General features: G+C 42.6%; 1 protein-coding gene across 1 annotated transcript in view; it reads right to left on the reverse strand.

Moving 5' to 3' along the window:
- SYN3 (synapsin III) overlaps positions 1 to 19292 on the reverse strand; it is a 229331-nt gene that overhangs the window by 205965 nt on the left and 4074 nt on the right. Inside the window, exons 2-3 of the mRNA XM_063133450.1 lie at positions 8789 to 8846; positions 4247 to 4338 (exon numbers count right to left, since the gene is read on the reverse strand). Coding sequence (XP_062989520.1) covers positions 4247 to 4338; positions 8789 to 8846 — 150 coding nt within the window. The remainder of the gene's footprint in view (positions 1 to 4246; positions 4339 to 8788; positions 8847 to 19292) is intronic.

Here is a 19292-nt window from a genome sequence, read left to right on the forward strand (position 1 = left end):
GGAGTGGCCAGCGGCTTCGGTCAAGCCGCGTCCACCATTTGCGCCCAGCCCGCCAGCTGGGGCAGTGCGGCAGAGCGGCTTTTTTTTATTATTTCCACAGTGACAATTTGCGCAGGACCGGAGGACCGGAAAAGTGGCTGGTGCACTGCTGGGGATGGCTGGGGCATGTGCGCCTGTTTTTTCTACTGCAACCTCTGCGTGGGTCAGTTTTCGGAAAGCTGGGCATCCCACAGTCCGCCTTCATGTGAAGTTGGTGACTCCTTGCGGTGGGCAGCCACCGTGGCCGCATAATGGCGGTGCTGTACGCTGCCTGTTGGTGTGGGTACCAGGCTGGCAGACGGCAGAGCTGTTTGTGGGCTGCTGCCATGGCTACGGCCAGATGTGGGTTGGCTCCTTGGGATGGGGCAGAGGGCACAGAGGCGGTCATCGGCGGCGACACCTCAGAGGCATGATGGGAGATGTAGGCACAGAGTGCCCATGCAGACGATTGACCTCGGGTCATATTACACCCGCCACGAGCCCCATCAGGAAGTGAGCGCATCAATGTTGACCCTCAACAGCACCAGCAGCACTTCAGCTGGCACTGCCACTGCTGCCGCGGCCGGCGACGGCATCGCTGACGGCTGCGCAAGTTTGCGGTCTTTCGGACTTGCGCAAACCGTGCGGCGAGCAAAAAAAAAAGCCGTGGCAATCAGGCCGGTGTGGCTGCGCAACCGTGCTCGCGGCGGCAGCAGCACAACCGGCGCAAACTTCCGCCACAAATCGAAGGCAGGTGTGGATGATGAGGCGTCACGGCTGAATGGGAAAAGCCGCTTTCACCGCTCCTCAACGACGGAACACCCGGTAGGTCTAGCAAGGCCCCTAGTAGAACTGAGTTCTCCGAGTCTTGGCTTCCCACAGCTGGGCCTGGCTCTACAGCATCCCCTTTTTACTTCTTAGCTGTGCTTAGTTTTTTGTTTGATTGCTCTTTATTTTTGAATTTTGTTTTGACTGTGTAAGCTGCCCTGAGCTGAAGAGTGGATAATAATAATAATAATAATAATAATAATAATAATAATAATAATAATATTTCTTACCTGCCTCTCCCTTTGGAGGGGAGGAACAACATTAAGGCGTTCCTCCCCTCCAAAGGCGTTCCTCCTGAGGCGGGGAACAACATTAAATACAAAAATACTATAAAACACAGTAAAATACATAAAACTGATTAAAAACATATAAAAACTAATACTTTATTAAAATAACAGCCAGACATCTTAAAATTTGACTGGGTAGGCCTGCCAGAAGAGATCAGGCTTCATAGATTTTTTAAATTCAGAAAGACTGTTAAGTTGGCAAATCTCTCCCGGCAGGCCATTCCACAGTCTGGGAGCAGCAGAACAGAAGGTCCTCTGGGTAATGGTGGTCAGCCTAGTTTTGGCTGATTGAAGTAAATTCTTCCCAGAGGACCTGAGTGTGCAGGGCAGATTGTACGGGAGAAGGTGATCCCACAGGTAACCTGGACCCAAACCATGTAGGGCTTTAAAGGTAATAACCAACACTTTGTACTTCGCCTGGAAACTAATTGGCAGCCGGAGAAGTGATTTTAAAGTTGGTGTAATATGGTCACCCTAGGTGTACTGGTGACCAACCTGGCTGCCCTGTTTTGAACTAGTTGAAGTTTCTGGACTAGGCACAAAGGTAGCCCTATGTACAGTGCATTGCAGAAGTCAAGCCTTGAAGTTACCAGCATGTGCACTACTGTCTTTAGGTCTTCAATACATAATGTTTCAATACATAAATAATAAATATGTTAGTTCCAAACTGGCCAGAGGTCTCCAAAAGAGACAACAAAGAATCAATCTTTTAACATTATGTTTCCAAGACTTCTCTAAATGAGTAAGAACCCTGTAAAATTCATTGTTTGAGCCAAAGGTTAGAGCCTATGGTTCACAGTGCCATTCTATGCATACCTACTCAGAGGTAAGCCCACTGAGTTCAATAAAACTTACTCTCAGGTAAGTGTGGACATAATTGTATCCTTAATGTCAGATAGATGATTGATAGATAGATAGATAGATAGAAGTTTACTGTTTTTTACAAAGAGAACACCACACTAATAAGAAACCTAGAAGTACAACCTTGTTGGTTCGTTAACCTGACTTTATGTATGGCTTACACAGTAGTGAGCAGAATATGTTCAGAGTTAGAAACAGCCTCCATATTCAAGGTACAGTATATCTACTTATGAATATTATGCGTGGTATGACAGACGCATGCCTCAAGTAGTAAAGAGAGGTGCTGCATTTCCCATTGGCCCTGTTCAGAAGACACCTTAAACCATGGCTTTAACCACAGTGAATAAGGCTTTTTGCCTTATTCACTGTAGTTAAAGCCATGATTTAAGGTGTTTTCTGAGCAGGGCCATTGTTTCCTGTTTGCTTTTAACTTGCCTAGGAGTGTGGACTGGGGAACATTTATGTGATACAATGAGAGGTGGGAGCCCAGACTAGAACATTGGGCGGAAATCTGTTTCCTGCCTCCGCACAGATTAATTTGAATGCTATGGGAATGCTTTTTCCCCCCTGAATGAAGTTAGAGAGGAGAGGAGGAGATATTAGGGAGCTTTTCCAACAGACCCATTAAAAGCATGCTTTTGTGCTGACAGTGCAAAGTGTGAGAATCTCTTCTGTCTCCCCACACCCCCGCCCAGAACCTACTAAATTACTCCAAGGGTGGTAACACAAGACGGTCGTGCTGAGTTTCCCAAGGGCCAAATCAGCACATGTGTTGAACAAATGCTGAGCGTTTGCAGCAGTATGTCAGAGCAGATATCTGTCAAAACACATGCCCTGGGCCACATATGCAAGAAGAATGTCATCCTGAACACACACCTACACACTTATTAACAGTCTGATCCACAACACGACTAAGGTGAAATCATTTACGTTCATCTTTTCCCACCTCAGTAAATTTGATGGGACTAAACTGGATTAAATACAAGTACTCTGCACTAGGGTCTGGATTGGGCTCCTAGATAGACACTCCACATCACATGCAGCATAGAGGCCCAGGCGTCTTTATCATCCAGGCAATACTGTGTGATATACTATCTGTATTGTCTTTGAAGGTAGCTCATTTGATGCAGATGAAGTAAATACTCGCCTCAGATACAGTGTTTCAATGCTGTTTGTTGCCATTTGGGGGGCTAGGAAAGAATTCCTCATGCTATTCGGATTGGTTGAAGACTGGCATATTTCCCCCCTTCACTTGGGTATAATCTAGTGAATTCTATATAAATTTAGCTAGTTGCTTTTCATCACAACTTTGGCAGGTAGAAAGTTAAAGAAGGGGGATTAAGACCCATAGAAAGTAGGACTGATGTGCCTGCCATTAGAGGCACAAGAGCCATGTGGAGACTACACAGCAGGTTTTGAGAAACTGCTGGAAATGGGAACAATGCATAGCCTGAAAGTTAAACTCAAACAAACGACTTCACTGCTCTAGAAGTCTCAGGTTTCAGTGACCACTCTAGGAACCAAAATGGCATGGACAACCAGGCCAGCTCCTTGGGCAATTATATGGCTTTATCCCCCCTATCCCATCCCCACCACATTTCACATTTTAGTTGATTAAATGAGGTCTGTAACTTAAATAAAGTTTATTCAGCTCTTACTTGTTGACTGCAACATACATATTCACAGAGATAAACCATTTAGGCATTTGAGATTACTTAGCAAAGAGATGGTTACACCTTGCAAGATTTTTTTTTTTTTTGTAAAAGGCTTTGCAAAAGAGAAAGCCATCAAGCATGCTCTCTTAATCACAAATTAAGTACACATGCATTTATTTATTTTTATCCCAGGGCATGTGGGTGGGACGAGAGATGATAAGATGACCTAAGATGCATTTCAGGTACTGGTGGATAGCATTTCTTACAAGTGTGAATGCATCTTAGTTTCAAAACAATGCTATTCCACTTTCCCAATTGACAGCTTTGAGTATAGGAGGCTAAAACGGCTTCAAAAGAATCCCTTCCAGCAGGCAGAAAATCCCCAAACCAAATGAACCTTTCTTAGATGCTCTGGCTTTAGTAAAATTACACATTCCATCAGGCTGATCAGTCTGTAACAAGTTGCTCATAACTATGCATTCCAGAGAATCAAAACTCCAGGGAACACAACATGTTTAAAGCAAAAAGAAAAGAAAACAATACAAAACCCCAAGGTGATGGAGGTTAATTGGAATTGGGGGAAAAGCTAGTATTCACCTGACCACTTTGGTGCCATTCCTTACGACCTGCATGTCTACCATACAACCAGCAGTTACATAAGCAGCCAAGTTCAGTTCTGAAAACTCTGCCTGGAGTGAAAGAAAAGAAGAACAGGGGGTTACTTGATAACAACAGTAAACACACAGAATAGACTGACCTATTTGCAAATTTCTCAAATAGAATGTTTGTCTCAACAAGATTTCTACAAGGCAGCAAGCAGCATGTCTAATTAGTGCTGTTCTGTATGGGAAACACTCAAGTAGTGTTTATGGTCCAACGTTAATAAAAGCTCGAAGACTCTGGATTAGTCTTATTGCAATAATAAATTAAAAAAGGCATTAAAAGTGGTCCTGGCCAAATCCCAAGGGGACATCATCCGAATAGGACTTAAATTCCTATTTGGAAACTTTCATGTGGAATTATGGCTGAAATCTGTTGCCATACGCCATTGATATACACTTAACACTGGGGCGATTTGCGTTTGTGTTAATGGCGAAAGGCTTCATTCCATTTTGTAAGGAATCCATTTGAATAGGCTGAATCGTTTTAGGGCATAGTGAAGCCGGACAGGTTAGAATTTACTATTTGGAGCGCACTTCTATGCATGTATGTAATTTAATTTATTTATTTAAAACATTTCTCGGCCACCTTTCAGGGCAGAAGCCTTCCCAAGGCGTCTCATACATTAAAAACAGATAAAATATGAAAAGTGATAAAAAATATAGGCATAATAAAATAGCACTAAAAACAATAATAAAAGCCAACAACAAAACCGGCAGCTGCAGCAACAGCAACAACAATGGCAATAACAGCAGTTTTCAAGGCCTTCTTAAAAGCCTTGAACTCTGATGGCAACTCGTTCCAAAGGTATGGGGCCACTGTAAAGAAGGCCCTCTCCCACGTCATCACTCAACTAATTGCTCTCATGGGTGGCAAATGAGAAGGGCCTCTCTTTCTGATCTTAAACTGTGGGAAGGCTGATATGGGTGAAGGGAGTCCTTCACGTAACATGGCCCCAAACCCTTTAAGGCTCTAAAGTTCAAAAACAACACTTTGAATGTTTAGACAGAAAAACACCCACAACTCCCAGCATTCCCCAGCCATGATGAGCTGGGAAGTTGTAGGGCTTCTTTTTCTGTCCAAACATACATAGGGTTACACCTTTAATTATTTAAGGAATCATTTGTCTGTCTTTTAAAACCACAACAACCAGGGACAAGTTAACAAAGAATAACTACATATTAGGCTATGAAAGCTGTTTGACTCATTTTTGTTATTAAGGGTGAAAATAGATGTAACATCATAAGAGCAATGGCCATAGCTGTTCTTGCACTCTAAACAAGCATACATTCTCTCACCTGAAAATCTGGCTTTGTTGCACACTACTGACAAATACCTCCTTTCCATCTCCAGAACCATCCTGAAACTGTTCTAGATTTGGGGAGGGTGGAAAATTGTGTTCTTTTATTGTTATTTTTAAGTGGGTACTTTCCCAATTGCACAAAGAATGGGGTTAAGTATTGTGGAGTGATATTTCGTCTTTGCACAGGAAACAAGCAGCTGAAGTTTGACTTACTAACCCCTACAGTCCATACATCCTGATGACTTTCATCTCTGCTAGCTCTGCCACCTGCATATTTATACCACGAGGAAGGACATAAGAACAAAAGAAGAGCCATGCTGGAGCAGACCAAGAGTCCATCTAGTACAGCATTCTGTTCACACAGAGGCCAACCAGCTGTCAACGAGAAACAAGCAGGACATGACTGCAACAGCACCCTCCTGCCCATGTTCCCCCGCAACTGGTGTACATAGACAAACTGCCTCTAATTCTGGAGATAACATATAGCCACCAGGACTAAGTAGACATTGGCCTAATCTACACCAAGCAGGGTAGTGCACAATGAAACTGGTATATAAAAGGCAGGAGCCACACTACTGCTTTATAGTGGTACTGAAGTTCACTGACAAATTTTGGGGCCCATTGACACATGCTATATACCACTTTCATAGTGCTATATCCTGCTTGGTGTGGCTCCTGCCTTTTATATACTGCTTTCATACCGCAATATCCTGCTTGGTGTAGTTTAGGCCATTGATAGCCTTCTCCTCCAGGAATCTGTCTAATCCCCTTTTAAACCCATCCAAATTGGTGGCCAGTATTACAACCTGTAGCAGCAAATTCCATAGTTTGATTATGCGCTGTGGCGAGGAGGGTTTCCTTTTATCCGTACTGAATCTCTTATCAATCAGTTTCATGGGATTACTGATGAGAGAGGGAGAAAAAAATATCTCCGTATCCACATTCTCCGCACCATGCATAATGACAATGACAATTCTGCTGCAGATCATCACATTTGTACAGCATGAAAAGCAACAACTGTTTTTTGCTCTGTCCCCATTCCATGCTTACAGTTTTGCACAAATGCATCAAACTGACAGTGTGGACACCTGCCACACAGGGAAACTATAAGAAATTAGTTTTCCACCACCACGACCCAAGAACTGGAAGTGGCAGGGATAGAGCTTCTGTACTCATTAGGGATGGGGAGGGAAAACGCATTCAGTTCTCATTTTAAGGTGAATTTACCTAATTCATACTTCTCAAACCAATATGTGATGCAAAACGCAGTTATACATTGGCATTTGTACTTTTCTGAATTTTACAATACAGTTTGCCAATCAAAAAATGTGTGCAAACATGCATATAAGAGAGGAAAGTATGCAGAGAAATGCACATGTTTATGAAAATAACATAGAAAAACAGATTATGGTAATTACTTTAAAATGTATACATTAGGAGAAATATGCACAAAAATGCATATCATTGTGTGACTTTTAAATGAATTAAAATACTGATAGAGAAATGGTACGCTCTGTGTGCTCACAGTGCATACACTTATTTCCATTTGCCTGATATTGTCCCTGGCTTCAACTCCTCTTCCCCTGTCCCCTGTAAAACCTGTTTGATCAGAGATGCCAGTGGTGCAAATGAAATGAATGTGTATGTATAGGCAACCATGCCTTTACATTCCATATTAGCACTTTCAGCTCTCTTCAGAAACTATTGAAATGAAATGAAACGAAATGAAAAGTAGCAAATGTCTTTACATTATTATTTCCCAATGATCAAAACACAGACCAAACCAGAGTATGGGGTTGAAAGTGGGATATAAATATGATGGGCCCATTCAGAAGACACCTTAAACCATGGCTTTAACCATGGTGAATAAAGCAAAAAGCCTTATTCACTGTAGTTAAAGCCATGGTTTAAGGTGTCTTCTGAATGGGCCCATCATATTTATATCCCACTTTTGGCTGTAGGAGCACCCACCCACCTTCCCTTCCACATACACACAGTGGCTAACAGTAATATCATAAAAATATAATTATATACTCATCTAGTTTCTCTCTACTGAAAACAACAGTTAATTTCTAAATTGAGAGGTGCCTGGCTCATGCCTGCCCAGACATCTTCCCAGCTCATCAAGGAGGTATGAGAGGATTTGTAGCGGGTTACTTAGGAGAATGGCACTGTGCTCTAATATACTTTATGTGTTCCTATGCTCCAGATCTCATGCTTGAGATGAAAGAATGGGTTGTGAAGTTAGGTCCATGTGAGTACTAGAGCCCAAAATTAACTCCTTATCCATAAGCATCTTAAATAAATAAAGTGTCCTAGGGAGTGGTGGTGAATTGTGATACAACTAGGGGGGCGGGATTTGGGAGTTTGGGAGATAAAAAGGCAGGGCCAGGGGGAAATAGTATATTTTTATAGCTAATAACCTGAAAAAAGGCCTGACCTATTTTCATGCCAAGTGTGAAGTCTGGAGTGTCAGCAAAGAAGCAAAAGCAACAGATCAAAAGTTAGCTGTGGAGGGGAGCTGAGAGAGTGTATATATAGCAGCTGATGTTAAAGAAGAACCAGTGCTTAAGGCCTGCTGTTCCAAAGTCAATAACTTACTGTTGAAAAGATTATTCATCCTTCTCTGCATCCCCCACAAAGTAGGCTGTAGGGTTAGTGAGCAGAAAATTAAAATGCATTAAAGAGGAAGTGAGATGAACAAGGATGAACAGGGAAAATCCATTTACACCGAGACCGTATCTGTGGATGCATCCTCATGTCAAAAAACAATGCACCCTGGCAAGAAAGCAGGAGGGAAGCAAAGGTGCTGGAACTGTTTTGCAGGAGTGCTAATCGTTTGGACATTTTCTTCTAAAATATTCCAATATTCTTGCTTCAAAAAATGTTTTTTCCTTAGGGGCAACAGCTTTTTCCCCATGGAAAGGGCATTTTTTCACCTAAAGCAAGCAAAGTATGAAAATCTGAAGGATGATTCAGCAGGCACCTGGAAAAACACTCCAGGCCCTGATGAATAAGTTACCATAACAGAAAACCAAATTAAAACTGATGTAAGCTGGCCTCAAAATGCTTTCTTAATTCCAATCTCCTCTGAGCTGACACCTACAAAGTCAGGACTGAATTGCATGCTTGAACTGTTGTTGTTGTTTTGACATGGACTTTCATTGCTCACTGACCTGTTCCAATCGGATCTCATATTCCCCATTCACTTTCTTTCCTTGAAAATATTTAGCCCTATGGAGAAAAGGAGAGAGAGCGAGAGAGAGAGCGTTAAATAGATACAACTGACGGTTATTTTGTCTCTGCTTTCCTGTGCTGATGTTTTCTCTTCCTGTTGCTTTTTGTTGAGGGACTTGAGCTGGTTCATAAGATATCATCATGGCTCATATGTAATGACAACTCATCAGTTTAAAAACCAAGGGGTTGCCGTGCGTGAGTGGAAGACAGCATGCTCATCTCTTACACTCTACTCCATAACTTGGTTGGACTCGATGGCCTTGTAGGCCCCTTCCAACTCTGCTATTCTATGATTCTATGATAAGGCTCAGCGACCCATGATCAGCTTCTACTGAGAGTGATGTCCAAACCCAGACCACTGGGTTGTTTAGGGGCTAAATAACCCAGCAGTCTGAGTTTGAACGTCACACTCAGGAAGAGCTGATCATGAGTTGCTGAGCCAACTGTGGGTTGAGGAGTAAAGTGTAAGAGTATGTGCACTGCAGGCAGTGCGCCCATGCATCCCTGACAATCCAGCAGTTTTTAAACCAGTGGTTTGTTGTAATGTGCAAACAGCGCCATTGTCTTCATACCCATTTTCTCTTGACTTTAATGCTGCTTCAGGCATAAGACGGTTATTAGAAAATGATTCTCTGAAGTGCCCACACACGGAAAACTTTAATTTGAATGGGTTTGCTTTCCCATCCCTCCGTCCAACTTTTTAGATCAAAAGAAGTGGCAGAGAGCTCATGACCACAAAACAGAACCATTGTTAATTTAGGGTTACTGCTGCCTTGTCTACAAGTCGCTCCTATTATGAAGTCTTACTAAAAATGCTGCCCTTCCAATGATTGGGAGGGGCCATAGCTCAGTGTGGCAGAGCACCTGCTTTGTATGAAGAAGGCCCCCAGTTTGATCCCTGGCTTTCCACGCGGGGTGAGGAAAGAATCCCGCCTGAAACCTCGGGGAGCTGCTGCCAGTCAATGTCAACAATACTGGGCCTGATGGACCAAAGGTCTGACTCAAAATATGTTTAGGATGGAAGCTTTAATGTGAAATGTACCATTATTTTTCTTTCAGAGATCTTAACATATGGGAAACATCTTGCCCACCTAGAAATATACTTTGTCCCTTCTGTGACTCCCCAACCCCGTTTTTTCTTCTTCTGGTGACTATTCAAAATGGATGCTTCTGTACCTTCCTTAGCTGCAGACAACTATGTTCCCTTCAGGCCATAGGATAATCTTGGTTCCTTTCACATGAGGCTTTTGTCATGCTATTGCCCTGCCCCATTCATGGAATTTTACAGGAGATTCAGATGACATTGAGTTCCATCAGACAAGTGTTTTATTGCACACTCATTACTGGGCACTCATGGATTTTCGCGGGTCCCTCTGACAACGTCATCTGCCTCCTGCCCCTTCTAGCCTTCTTTGCACCACAAAAAACCACCCCAGTAAGTCCAACTTACTTTTTGAGATGGAACTTGCCACTATCTCTTGCTGTGTGCAGGAGAAGCAGCGCAGCAGGATCAAAACAGCCCAATGAATGGGCCACGTGCACATTGCTGACTTCCTCTTTCCTCTCCCTTGTGAATGAGGAAGTAATCGAGACTAGGGTGACCATATGGAAAGGAGGACAGGGCTCCTGTATCTTTAACAGTTGTATAGAAAAGGGAATTTCAGCAGGTGTCATTTGTATATATAGAGAACCTGGTGAAATTCCCTCTTCATCACAACAGTTAAAGCTGCAGGAGCTATACTAGAGTGACCAGATTTAAAAGAGGACAGGGCACCTGCAGCTTTAACTGTTGTGATGAAGAGGAAATTTCCCCAGGTTCCCCATATATACAAATGACACCTGCTGAAATTCCCTTTTCTATACAACTGTTAAAGATACAGGAGCCCTGCACTCCTTTTCATATGGTCACCCTAACCGAGACAGTGCCGGTAAGGAAATGTGATGATGCTCATTGTCTTCAGCTTCTATCCTCCCATGTTTCCCCACAACTGCTTCTGTCTTTTCTCTTTCCATAAGAAATCCATTAAGGAAGAAAAGACGAAAGAGCCACAATGCTTTTTAATTGGTAGCACTGGAGCCTTACATCTGAAAGCATGCCTTGTCTCTCTGTGTGTATGTAAATATCAGTGGGAGTATAAATACACATCACATTTCCCTCGCTTTCAATCCTTGAGTTGAGCATAATGTACAGAGTAGGTTTTTTGGTCCCTAAAAGCACCACTGAGATGTAACAGAATGTACTGTTCCTAGTATTCATAAATCTACCTCTTGTTCTTGGCTACACTATATGTCATTCTCTGCTTTCCGTTACTTCTGTCTGTGCTTTCATGTATAACGGCTGAGAAAAGCCACACAAACAAGGAAGCAGGGCTGACAAAAGGATTTAGGGCCACTTTGATGTTCTTAGTTCAGCTACCAAAGAGCACAATATGCAGCCAGCTTTTCCGTTTTAGCAAATAGAAGTTGATGACATCAGCATTTGGTGGATTAGGAAATTCTGCCTATAAGCCATGCTTGCATTCTTCTCAAACTACAATGACTTCCAACAGCCACGTGGCAGGAAGAAATCCAGCAGGTGTAATCTTTCCAACACGGGGTTGCTTTGATGGGGGTTTCATCTGCTGGTTTCCTGACTCTCAGGCAACTGCAGCAGCATAAAAGACTTGCTGGAAGAAACAGAAACCCTACTCCAAGTGTTTCTTCTCCCATTTCTGCCCTAATCCTTCTCCTCTCCTGCCTCTTCCCATTCCAACATTTGTCCCTCCAAATCTAGGGTGACCATCTGAAAAGGAGGGCAGGGCTCCTGTATCGTTAACAGTTGTATTGAAAAGGGAATTTCTGCAGGCGTCATTTGTATATATGGGGAACCTGGTGAAATTTCCTCTTCATCACAACAGTTAAAGCTGCAGGTGCCCTGCCCTCTTTTATATCTGGTCACTCTAGTATAGTCCTGCAGCTTTAACTGTGGTGATGAAGAGGGAATTTCACCTGGTTCTTCATATATACAAATAACACCTGCTGAAATTCCCTTTTCTATGCAACTGTTAAAGATACAGGAGTCCTGTCCTCCTTTTCAGATGGTCACCCTATCCAAACCCACACTCCTGTACTATGTGGCCACCCCAAGTGTCCAGTAAACTGCTACAAGCTATGGAGGAAATGCACACTATTACCTAGCAAATATTTACATGTCTGCCTATTATTGAGATGCCGATCAAATGAATTCCCTAGGTGTCATTCAATAGTCTAAAATAAATGAAGACAACAATACAATAAAAGCTAACAAAAATCTACACATTAGTAAACATCAACACAAAACTAGCAGAAAAACAATGAAAAGCCAGCTTATAAAAAGCAGCATAAACCTGATACAATACAATACAAATGAAGAACTAAAGCCCAATTAATAAATGCAGGAACAAAATCACCTCTGTCTATCCTGTGGGAGTTGTGCTGGCAAACTTTGGACCCCCCTCCACCAGCCCGCCCCCCCCAGGTGAAGGCTATCAATGGCTACTAGCCCTGTTAGTTGTGTGCTATCTCCAGTATTTGAGGCAGTAAGCCTGTGTGCACCAGTTGCTGAGGAACATGGGTGGGAGGGTGCTGTTGCACCATGTCCTGCCTTGTTGGTCACTGGCTGGTTGGCCATTGTGTGAACAAAGCGCTGGACTAGATGGACCCTTGGTCTGATCCAGCATGGCTCTTCTGATGTTCTTACTATGGCAGCCAAATTTCAGCAGAAGAAAAACTGAGTTTTTGCTTTTAAAAAAGCACCTTACCTTATTTTAATGTGAAAGTGCAGCTCTCCCCCCATCCCCACTGTTGCATATCACCAACATTTGGTGGCAATTTGGGGGCACAGAGGTGGCCATGGGGATGGCACACAGACAAGGATGGTAGGCTATATAGAACCTGTGGGCCTCATGTTGCCCCTCCCTGCAGCCTATCCATTCTTAATTTAGGCCTCCTGTTAGAGTGGGTGACCATATGGAAAGGAGGACAGGGCTCCTGTATCTTTAACAGTTGTATAGAAAAGGGAATTTCAGCAGGTGTTCTTTGTATGCATACAAATGGACACCTGCTGAAATTCCCTTTTCTATACAACTGTTAACGATACAGGAGCCCTGTCCTCTTTTTCATATGGTCAGGAGACTGCAAAAACAGCAGCCAGAGAATGCACAGGGGCAAGAGGTAGGAAGGGTCAGGGAGATGTTATCCTTTGCTGGCATGAAAACCGACAGTAGTTCTATATATCAGATTTGGACAGAAGTAGTTACCAGCTATTGGCTAGCAATGCATGGTTTTTGGGTAGGCACTACTAGCTCACATGTCCCTTTACACTGATGAAGGCCGTTGTTTCTCTGTTTCTATCTGTGCCTTAATTAAATGCTCTTTTGGAACAAGACCATAGTGCAACGGTAAATCTAAATGCTCATATTATCTCATTAAATGATCCCTTGTCACAGATGTAGGGAAAGACCTCTACCTTGGATAGAACTGAGTTAAATGATAAGAGCCCAATGATAAGGGAGCTCTTTTCTCTGCCAGGATAAGAATACTGTGCTTGGGATGGATTTGATCTATCCTTGCTGAGTGAAAGCTTGTGCAGACAGGAACCATCCTATTTCTTGGGAGGCAGCCAACAATAATATCAATTCCTGAAAAGGAAGCCGATCAGTAAGTAAACTAGTATTACAATTGATCTTTTTCCTCTGTATTTTTCTAGGACCTGCTATCCTGGATCTTTCCCCAGAGCAGTCTCCCTAGCCTTCCAAACATTTATTCCAGCTGCAAAAAGCTGGCTGCCACTCTCCTAGATGCTCCCTAGGCTTTTGTATGTACTTCAGCAACCATTTTATTTTATGTATCATTCAAAATACTGAATTGCTGGCCTGTTCCCTGTTCCTAAACCCGTCAGTAATTCCAAAGATAGATGTATGGGGTTATCAGTTTGTCAGACAACATGGAAATGTTTATTACAGGTTTGTTTTTTCAATTGAAACCATTCATCTGAACTTTGGGAACAGGTTAATGGGAACACCACATGAGAACAATAAATCAGGGCAGCCCAGGTTCACACATGGGTCTCAGCAAATCTTGCTGTATTTCCTCTTCAACTGTACCTGTTTTCTCATTATGGCCGACATCGATGAACCATGTTAGCAGGTGGTTAGAACGATAAATCCACTTTAGTTGTAAAGGGTGCACAAGGTGGTGTGTACTGTCACAGCTAAAGCCACTCATTTCCTGGGCCTATGTCCTGTGCAACTGCAAGCACTTAATTTTAATAAACCCATAAGCAGATATGAGCCAGCTTTCCTTTAAGTATGGGGTGGGGAAACTACAACCTGACCGCCTCCGCATCATCTGGCTTCCAGACGCTGCAGGCCTGCTCATGCATTTTGACCTGCCTCTCTGGGAATCCTCTTTTATGTGAAAGAGAAGCAGAGAAAGGGGCTGTGCAATCCTACAAATGCTCTTCACTTTTGTTCAGCTCAGTTTAGCCCAGCTCTACATGTCATTGACTCTGGCTCCGCCTACCAATGGCTATGACCCACTCCCATGGATTTTCTCCATGGTTTGGAACTGGGGATGTGTTCTGGATTCAAATGCATCCTGAATCCTGGGCTGGATCCCGAACCAAATCACATTGATTCGGGAAGAAGCTGTGGCACCTGGTTGTGGAATGAGCTTCCTAAAAAGATTCGCCCTGGTGCTATGTTGTTGTGGTCTTGCCAGTGCCTGGTGAAGACTTTTTCATTTCCCCAGGCGTTTTAGCATTCCTGTCTTTTAACTTTATTGTTTTAGATCTGTCATTGCATTTTAAATCTCTGCATTGCTGCTAGGTCTTACTCTGGTTGCACTTGTATACTGTAGTTTAAAGTTTTATATTGTATATTATGCTGTTTTTTGTGGTTTTAATTTTTGTGAACTGCCCAGAGAGCTTTGGTTATTGGGTGGTATAGAAATTTAATAAAGAAAGAAAGATTCAGGATATGTCTGAATCAAAGCAGTGTGGTCGCTGTGGATGGGAAGGAGACTTCAGTGTGTGTGTATGTGTGCATGTGCGCATGCATCCACATGGACACACATGTACATGCATGTATACCTGTTGGATCCTGGAATGGACCTTGGTTATGTTTTCCATTGCTTTGTTAATTGCTGAGGATCTGGAAGAACAGAAGACTCAGCAGAAACTTAAAGGTCAACTCTACACCTGGACATTGAGTGTCATAACTGAATAATTGTCTAACTGATTGTCTTCAATTAAGGGTTGCAAGGAGTTGCATCATTGTACAGGTTGTCTATAAAAGTAAATGTATTTTCATGTTCACTACTACTTCCATGTCCCTTACCCAACTTGATGTGAGCTGTATTGACTGACCGTTTGTAAGTACTTGTATCTGTACTGCCATAACTAAATTATATATTTATTTGCCAGTAAAAGGTTTATTTTATCCTACAAGAATCTTTGTCTTAATTCACGTCTTTGCTGACTTGGCTGAGAACCGCTGCAATTTCTGCTAGTCTCTGGAAGGCCCAGACAGAGACTTAACACAAAAGGTTATGTGCCAGAATCCCAGTCTGTGCCATAACTAATCAGCTTATAAAGCCATAATTCAACAATACCTCCCAGATCCCCTGCTGATACATGATGCAGCTCTTGGGGCAAAAAACATGGCACACCCTTGTTTTACTAAAATGTAGCATTCTGCTAAAATATCATTGTGGTTAAAAGAATTAATGTGTAACTAATCCATATTAGGCGTTCTTGAATATTGTCCTAAATCATAAGCCTGTTTAACTTGAAGTCTGGGTCATACCAGCTGTGTATCAGTTGCTGAAGGAAACTAAATTTGTAACTAATGAAAACCAACTCCACACCTCACCCCAGGGATCTGTTTGCTCAAAATGATACTCCTGTCTTTCTTCAGTATTACAACTTTACTACTACTATGTAGCTACGTAGCTTTGCAAATTTTCTTATTTGTATTTGGGAAGTAAAATTGCAGCATAATGCAATAACAAATGATATCATCTGTAGCATCAATATAAAAATAGTGTTTCAGGACTATAAGGAATTTGAATATTTTGCATGTAATACTTTAGAATTCTAGGGGCAGAGCATTTACTATTTCTCTTGCTGAGTAATGCATTCTTAGCATAAAATGAATGCATCTATTTTCATCTGTCAAAATCTGGGAAAGTGTGTAATTTTGCTATTCCAAGCAAGGCTCTATAGGGTTAAACATAGTACATTTAAGGAGACTCTGCTAAAGTAATTAAGGCTACCAAATTTGACTCGCATGACTGTATTTATAACCTAGGAGGAAATATTTTCCAGACCCCTTATGTCTATTTTTGCATCAATGCTAATCCTTCACATTTCTTGGTCACCTTTCTGCCAGGAGGACTGGATCCCAAGTTGCTTTAAGTATAAACTATAAAAATATAAATACAAGGGGCAGCAACAGACCTGTGAAATACTACACAGTTATGTGAGAAGTTCTATTTATCAGGCTGCTTTGACAGCCTTACCTGAACTCTTTGCCACGTCCAGAATTTTCATTCATACTCTAAACCTCCATACGGCTGTCATTCACTGCAATCTTGCACACAGTTCACTGATAGCCAAGGTTGCAGCCAGCTTGTTTTTATTTATGTTGTAATAGGGGGGAACATATTACTGCGGGCATTTCACACATGAGGCTGAAGTTGGCTTTGTTTTAAATCTGCTCCTCACATGAATCTAAGAAGCTACACTGGCCATAGCATACGTTTAATACCACTTCCCAATTCTCCCATGTTAACAGTATTGAAAAGTGATGCTAAAGAGACAAGAGAGGCTCAAATCCACACTATGTAGTGTTGTGTATGAAAGCAACAAACCCAGCACTCCTTCTGATTGTTCTCATGGATGACTACAAAAGGTGGTGGCTGTTATCCAGTGAACCATGGTAAGTTAGGACCAAAACAGACATTACTCTAGAGTAGTGCAGGGAGCGCAATCCAGATCAGGGGCATTTATGATCCTGTTCAGGCCACCTGCACCTACTGTAGCATGTATATATATACATAGACATAGGTGATAGACACAAATTTAAAGAAATGTTGTCTTTTTGGACACTATGGCCATGGCTAGACCAGGCGATATCCCAGGGATCACGGAGGGATCGACCCTGTGCATCCACATGACACACAGGGCATCCTGGAAACAGGGAGGGATGATCCCTCCCTTGGCCTGGAATATTGCCCTACCCATTTTTCCCCACGGCCTTGGGATTTTCCCGAGACCGTGGAACGTGTGGCCCAGTGTCATGGGTCGTCCTGACTCCTCGCGAGTAACTGCGAGGAGCCGGGCACAGAGCTCCTCAAGAGCTCTCTGCCCATTGGGGTGGGGTGGGGGAGGCCGAGGTGGTTTTTTAAAAAAACAACACTGTTTTCACACGAGCGCTCGTGCACTCCTTTAAAAAACAAAAAACAAAATGGTGCCCGCGATGTCATGTGCCACGTGTAGTCGAGGGTGGCGATTTCACGATCATAAAATTGCGCGATCATCGCCCTCCAACTCCCTCATCTAGCCATGGCCTAAATGTGTGTCTAGGAGCTACTGTATGTCTTCTTTTCATTTTACTCTAAGCACAGAGGACTTATCTAGATATTAAAAGTCCCCCATACCCCACACTAGGGTCCCAATCTGGATCAAGAGTCCTGAGCCTACTGTACTGTAAAAACAGGGGTCAGGGAGATGTATGTGCTAGTCACACATTTAAAATAATGTTGGTTTTGGCCCTTAGTGCTTGGTGTATGTGAAATAATTATTCCAAGTCATCTTTCCTCCTGTGCAGTAATGGCTAATGGTGGGTAACTCAGGATTTATTTTCTCGTAACACATAAAACTGAATTTAGTGAACATTTAGTGAGTTTCATCTGCCCCGTTCTCCTTCTGTCTCCCAGTGTTACATGATTTTCTGCAACTCTGCAGTCTGCTTTTCATGTAACTTGTGTGTGTGTGTAAAAGTGTAGCGTTTGCCATTTTTGTCTTCTCCGTTTCGAACAATCCAAATGTAAACATCTGTGATGTGCAGCTATTAACCCCTCAGGAACTTTACCAAGCTGAAGAGTGCAGGAGAGATGGAGGGGGAGGCATTTGACTCCTTCCTCATCACTATGGGATTTCAAGTTTCAAGCCAATGGGAGAAAATAATTCAGACACAGCTGAGTTCAAATAACAGTGTCTGCTAATGTAAACAACAGCTAGGGCCTAGCTATGCATACACGGCTGCCCTGAGTGGATTCTGGCAGAATCTGGAAAGTTCCACTCTGCTTTCATAGACAACATTTCTACTGAAAGTGTCAGGTCAGTCTCATGAAATAGTGTACAGACACAGTGATTCAAAGGACTGGGCGTACAGTTCCAAGTCAGGGAAGTGTAGCCTCCTTTCTCTCTGCCACCTCTTGCCTCCATCACTCTCCAGATGTTTTGCCCAAGCAGGAACCTCCAAATTTGCCTTGGATTGTGGTTTCAGTTGAATTTGGAAGCAACCCAATGATGCACAACTGCCGTCACGTCACCACAATCCACAGGGAATCCTGATATCACTTAAATTCCCCAGTTATCTTATTTAAACTTTATCTCAACTCTCTAAGGAGGGCTCAAATGTTTTGATCAAAATTGGTCCTCCAATTTTGCCGTAACATTTTGTCGGAGATTAAATCTGGCACAAACTCTAATCTCAGCACTGGTGTAAGGATACAATTTGATCCTTGTACTAATATAGGGCTTTTCTACATGAAACTTTTGACGTGCCACTTTACTGAGGCTTCTGTTTCTGGATTCATTGCAGGATTAAGATTGGCTCCTTTACACATGCTTCCCCCCCGCAGGTTTTTCTTTCTCTCTCTTTCCTTATATTCCATTACACAAGCAGTAGGATGTACTGTAGTATAGCAGAATTGCTAAATTATACTAGGCTTTATCCCACCATTCACAAATAATACCAGACTTTCCCCATTAGAAACCCCCCCCCCTAAATTGGGTGGGTGGGTGGGGAACCCGCTACAATGGTTGCAAAGCATGGGAGAGGCCCTGGAGGATGACGATGTCATGGAAAATGGAAATGATTCGCAAACTACCTTAAATTAGGAATCACGAGCGCACAATGAATGTGTCATGTAGAAAGGCTCATAGTAACATGCTGCATGCTCATTTGTTTGTTAAGCACTTGTTCTCTGAGTCACTGGCCTGTCCATTTCAGCTGGCACAAAGATGGCGTTTGAGCAAGAATGGGGTGAGTCTAGAACCAAGCTCTTATGTATCATCTGAAAGGCCCATTATTATTATTATTATTATTATTATTATTATTATTATTATTATTATTATTATTATTCCATACTAGGTATGTGTGTGTATGTTAAAGGTATGATGAGGCAAAATGAGGC

The sequence above is a fragment of the Elgaria multicarinata genome, chromosome 9, assembly GCF_023053635.1.
Source record: "Elgaria multicarinata webbii isolate HBS135686 ecotype San Diego chromosome 9, rElgMul1.1.pri, whole genome shotgun sequence".
NCBI lineage: Eukaryota > Metazoa > Chordata > Lepidosauria > Squamata > Anguidae > Elgaria > Elgaria multicarinata.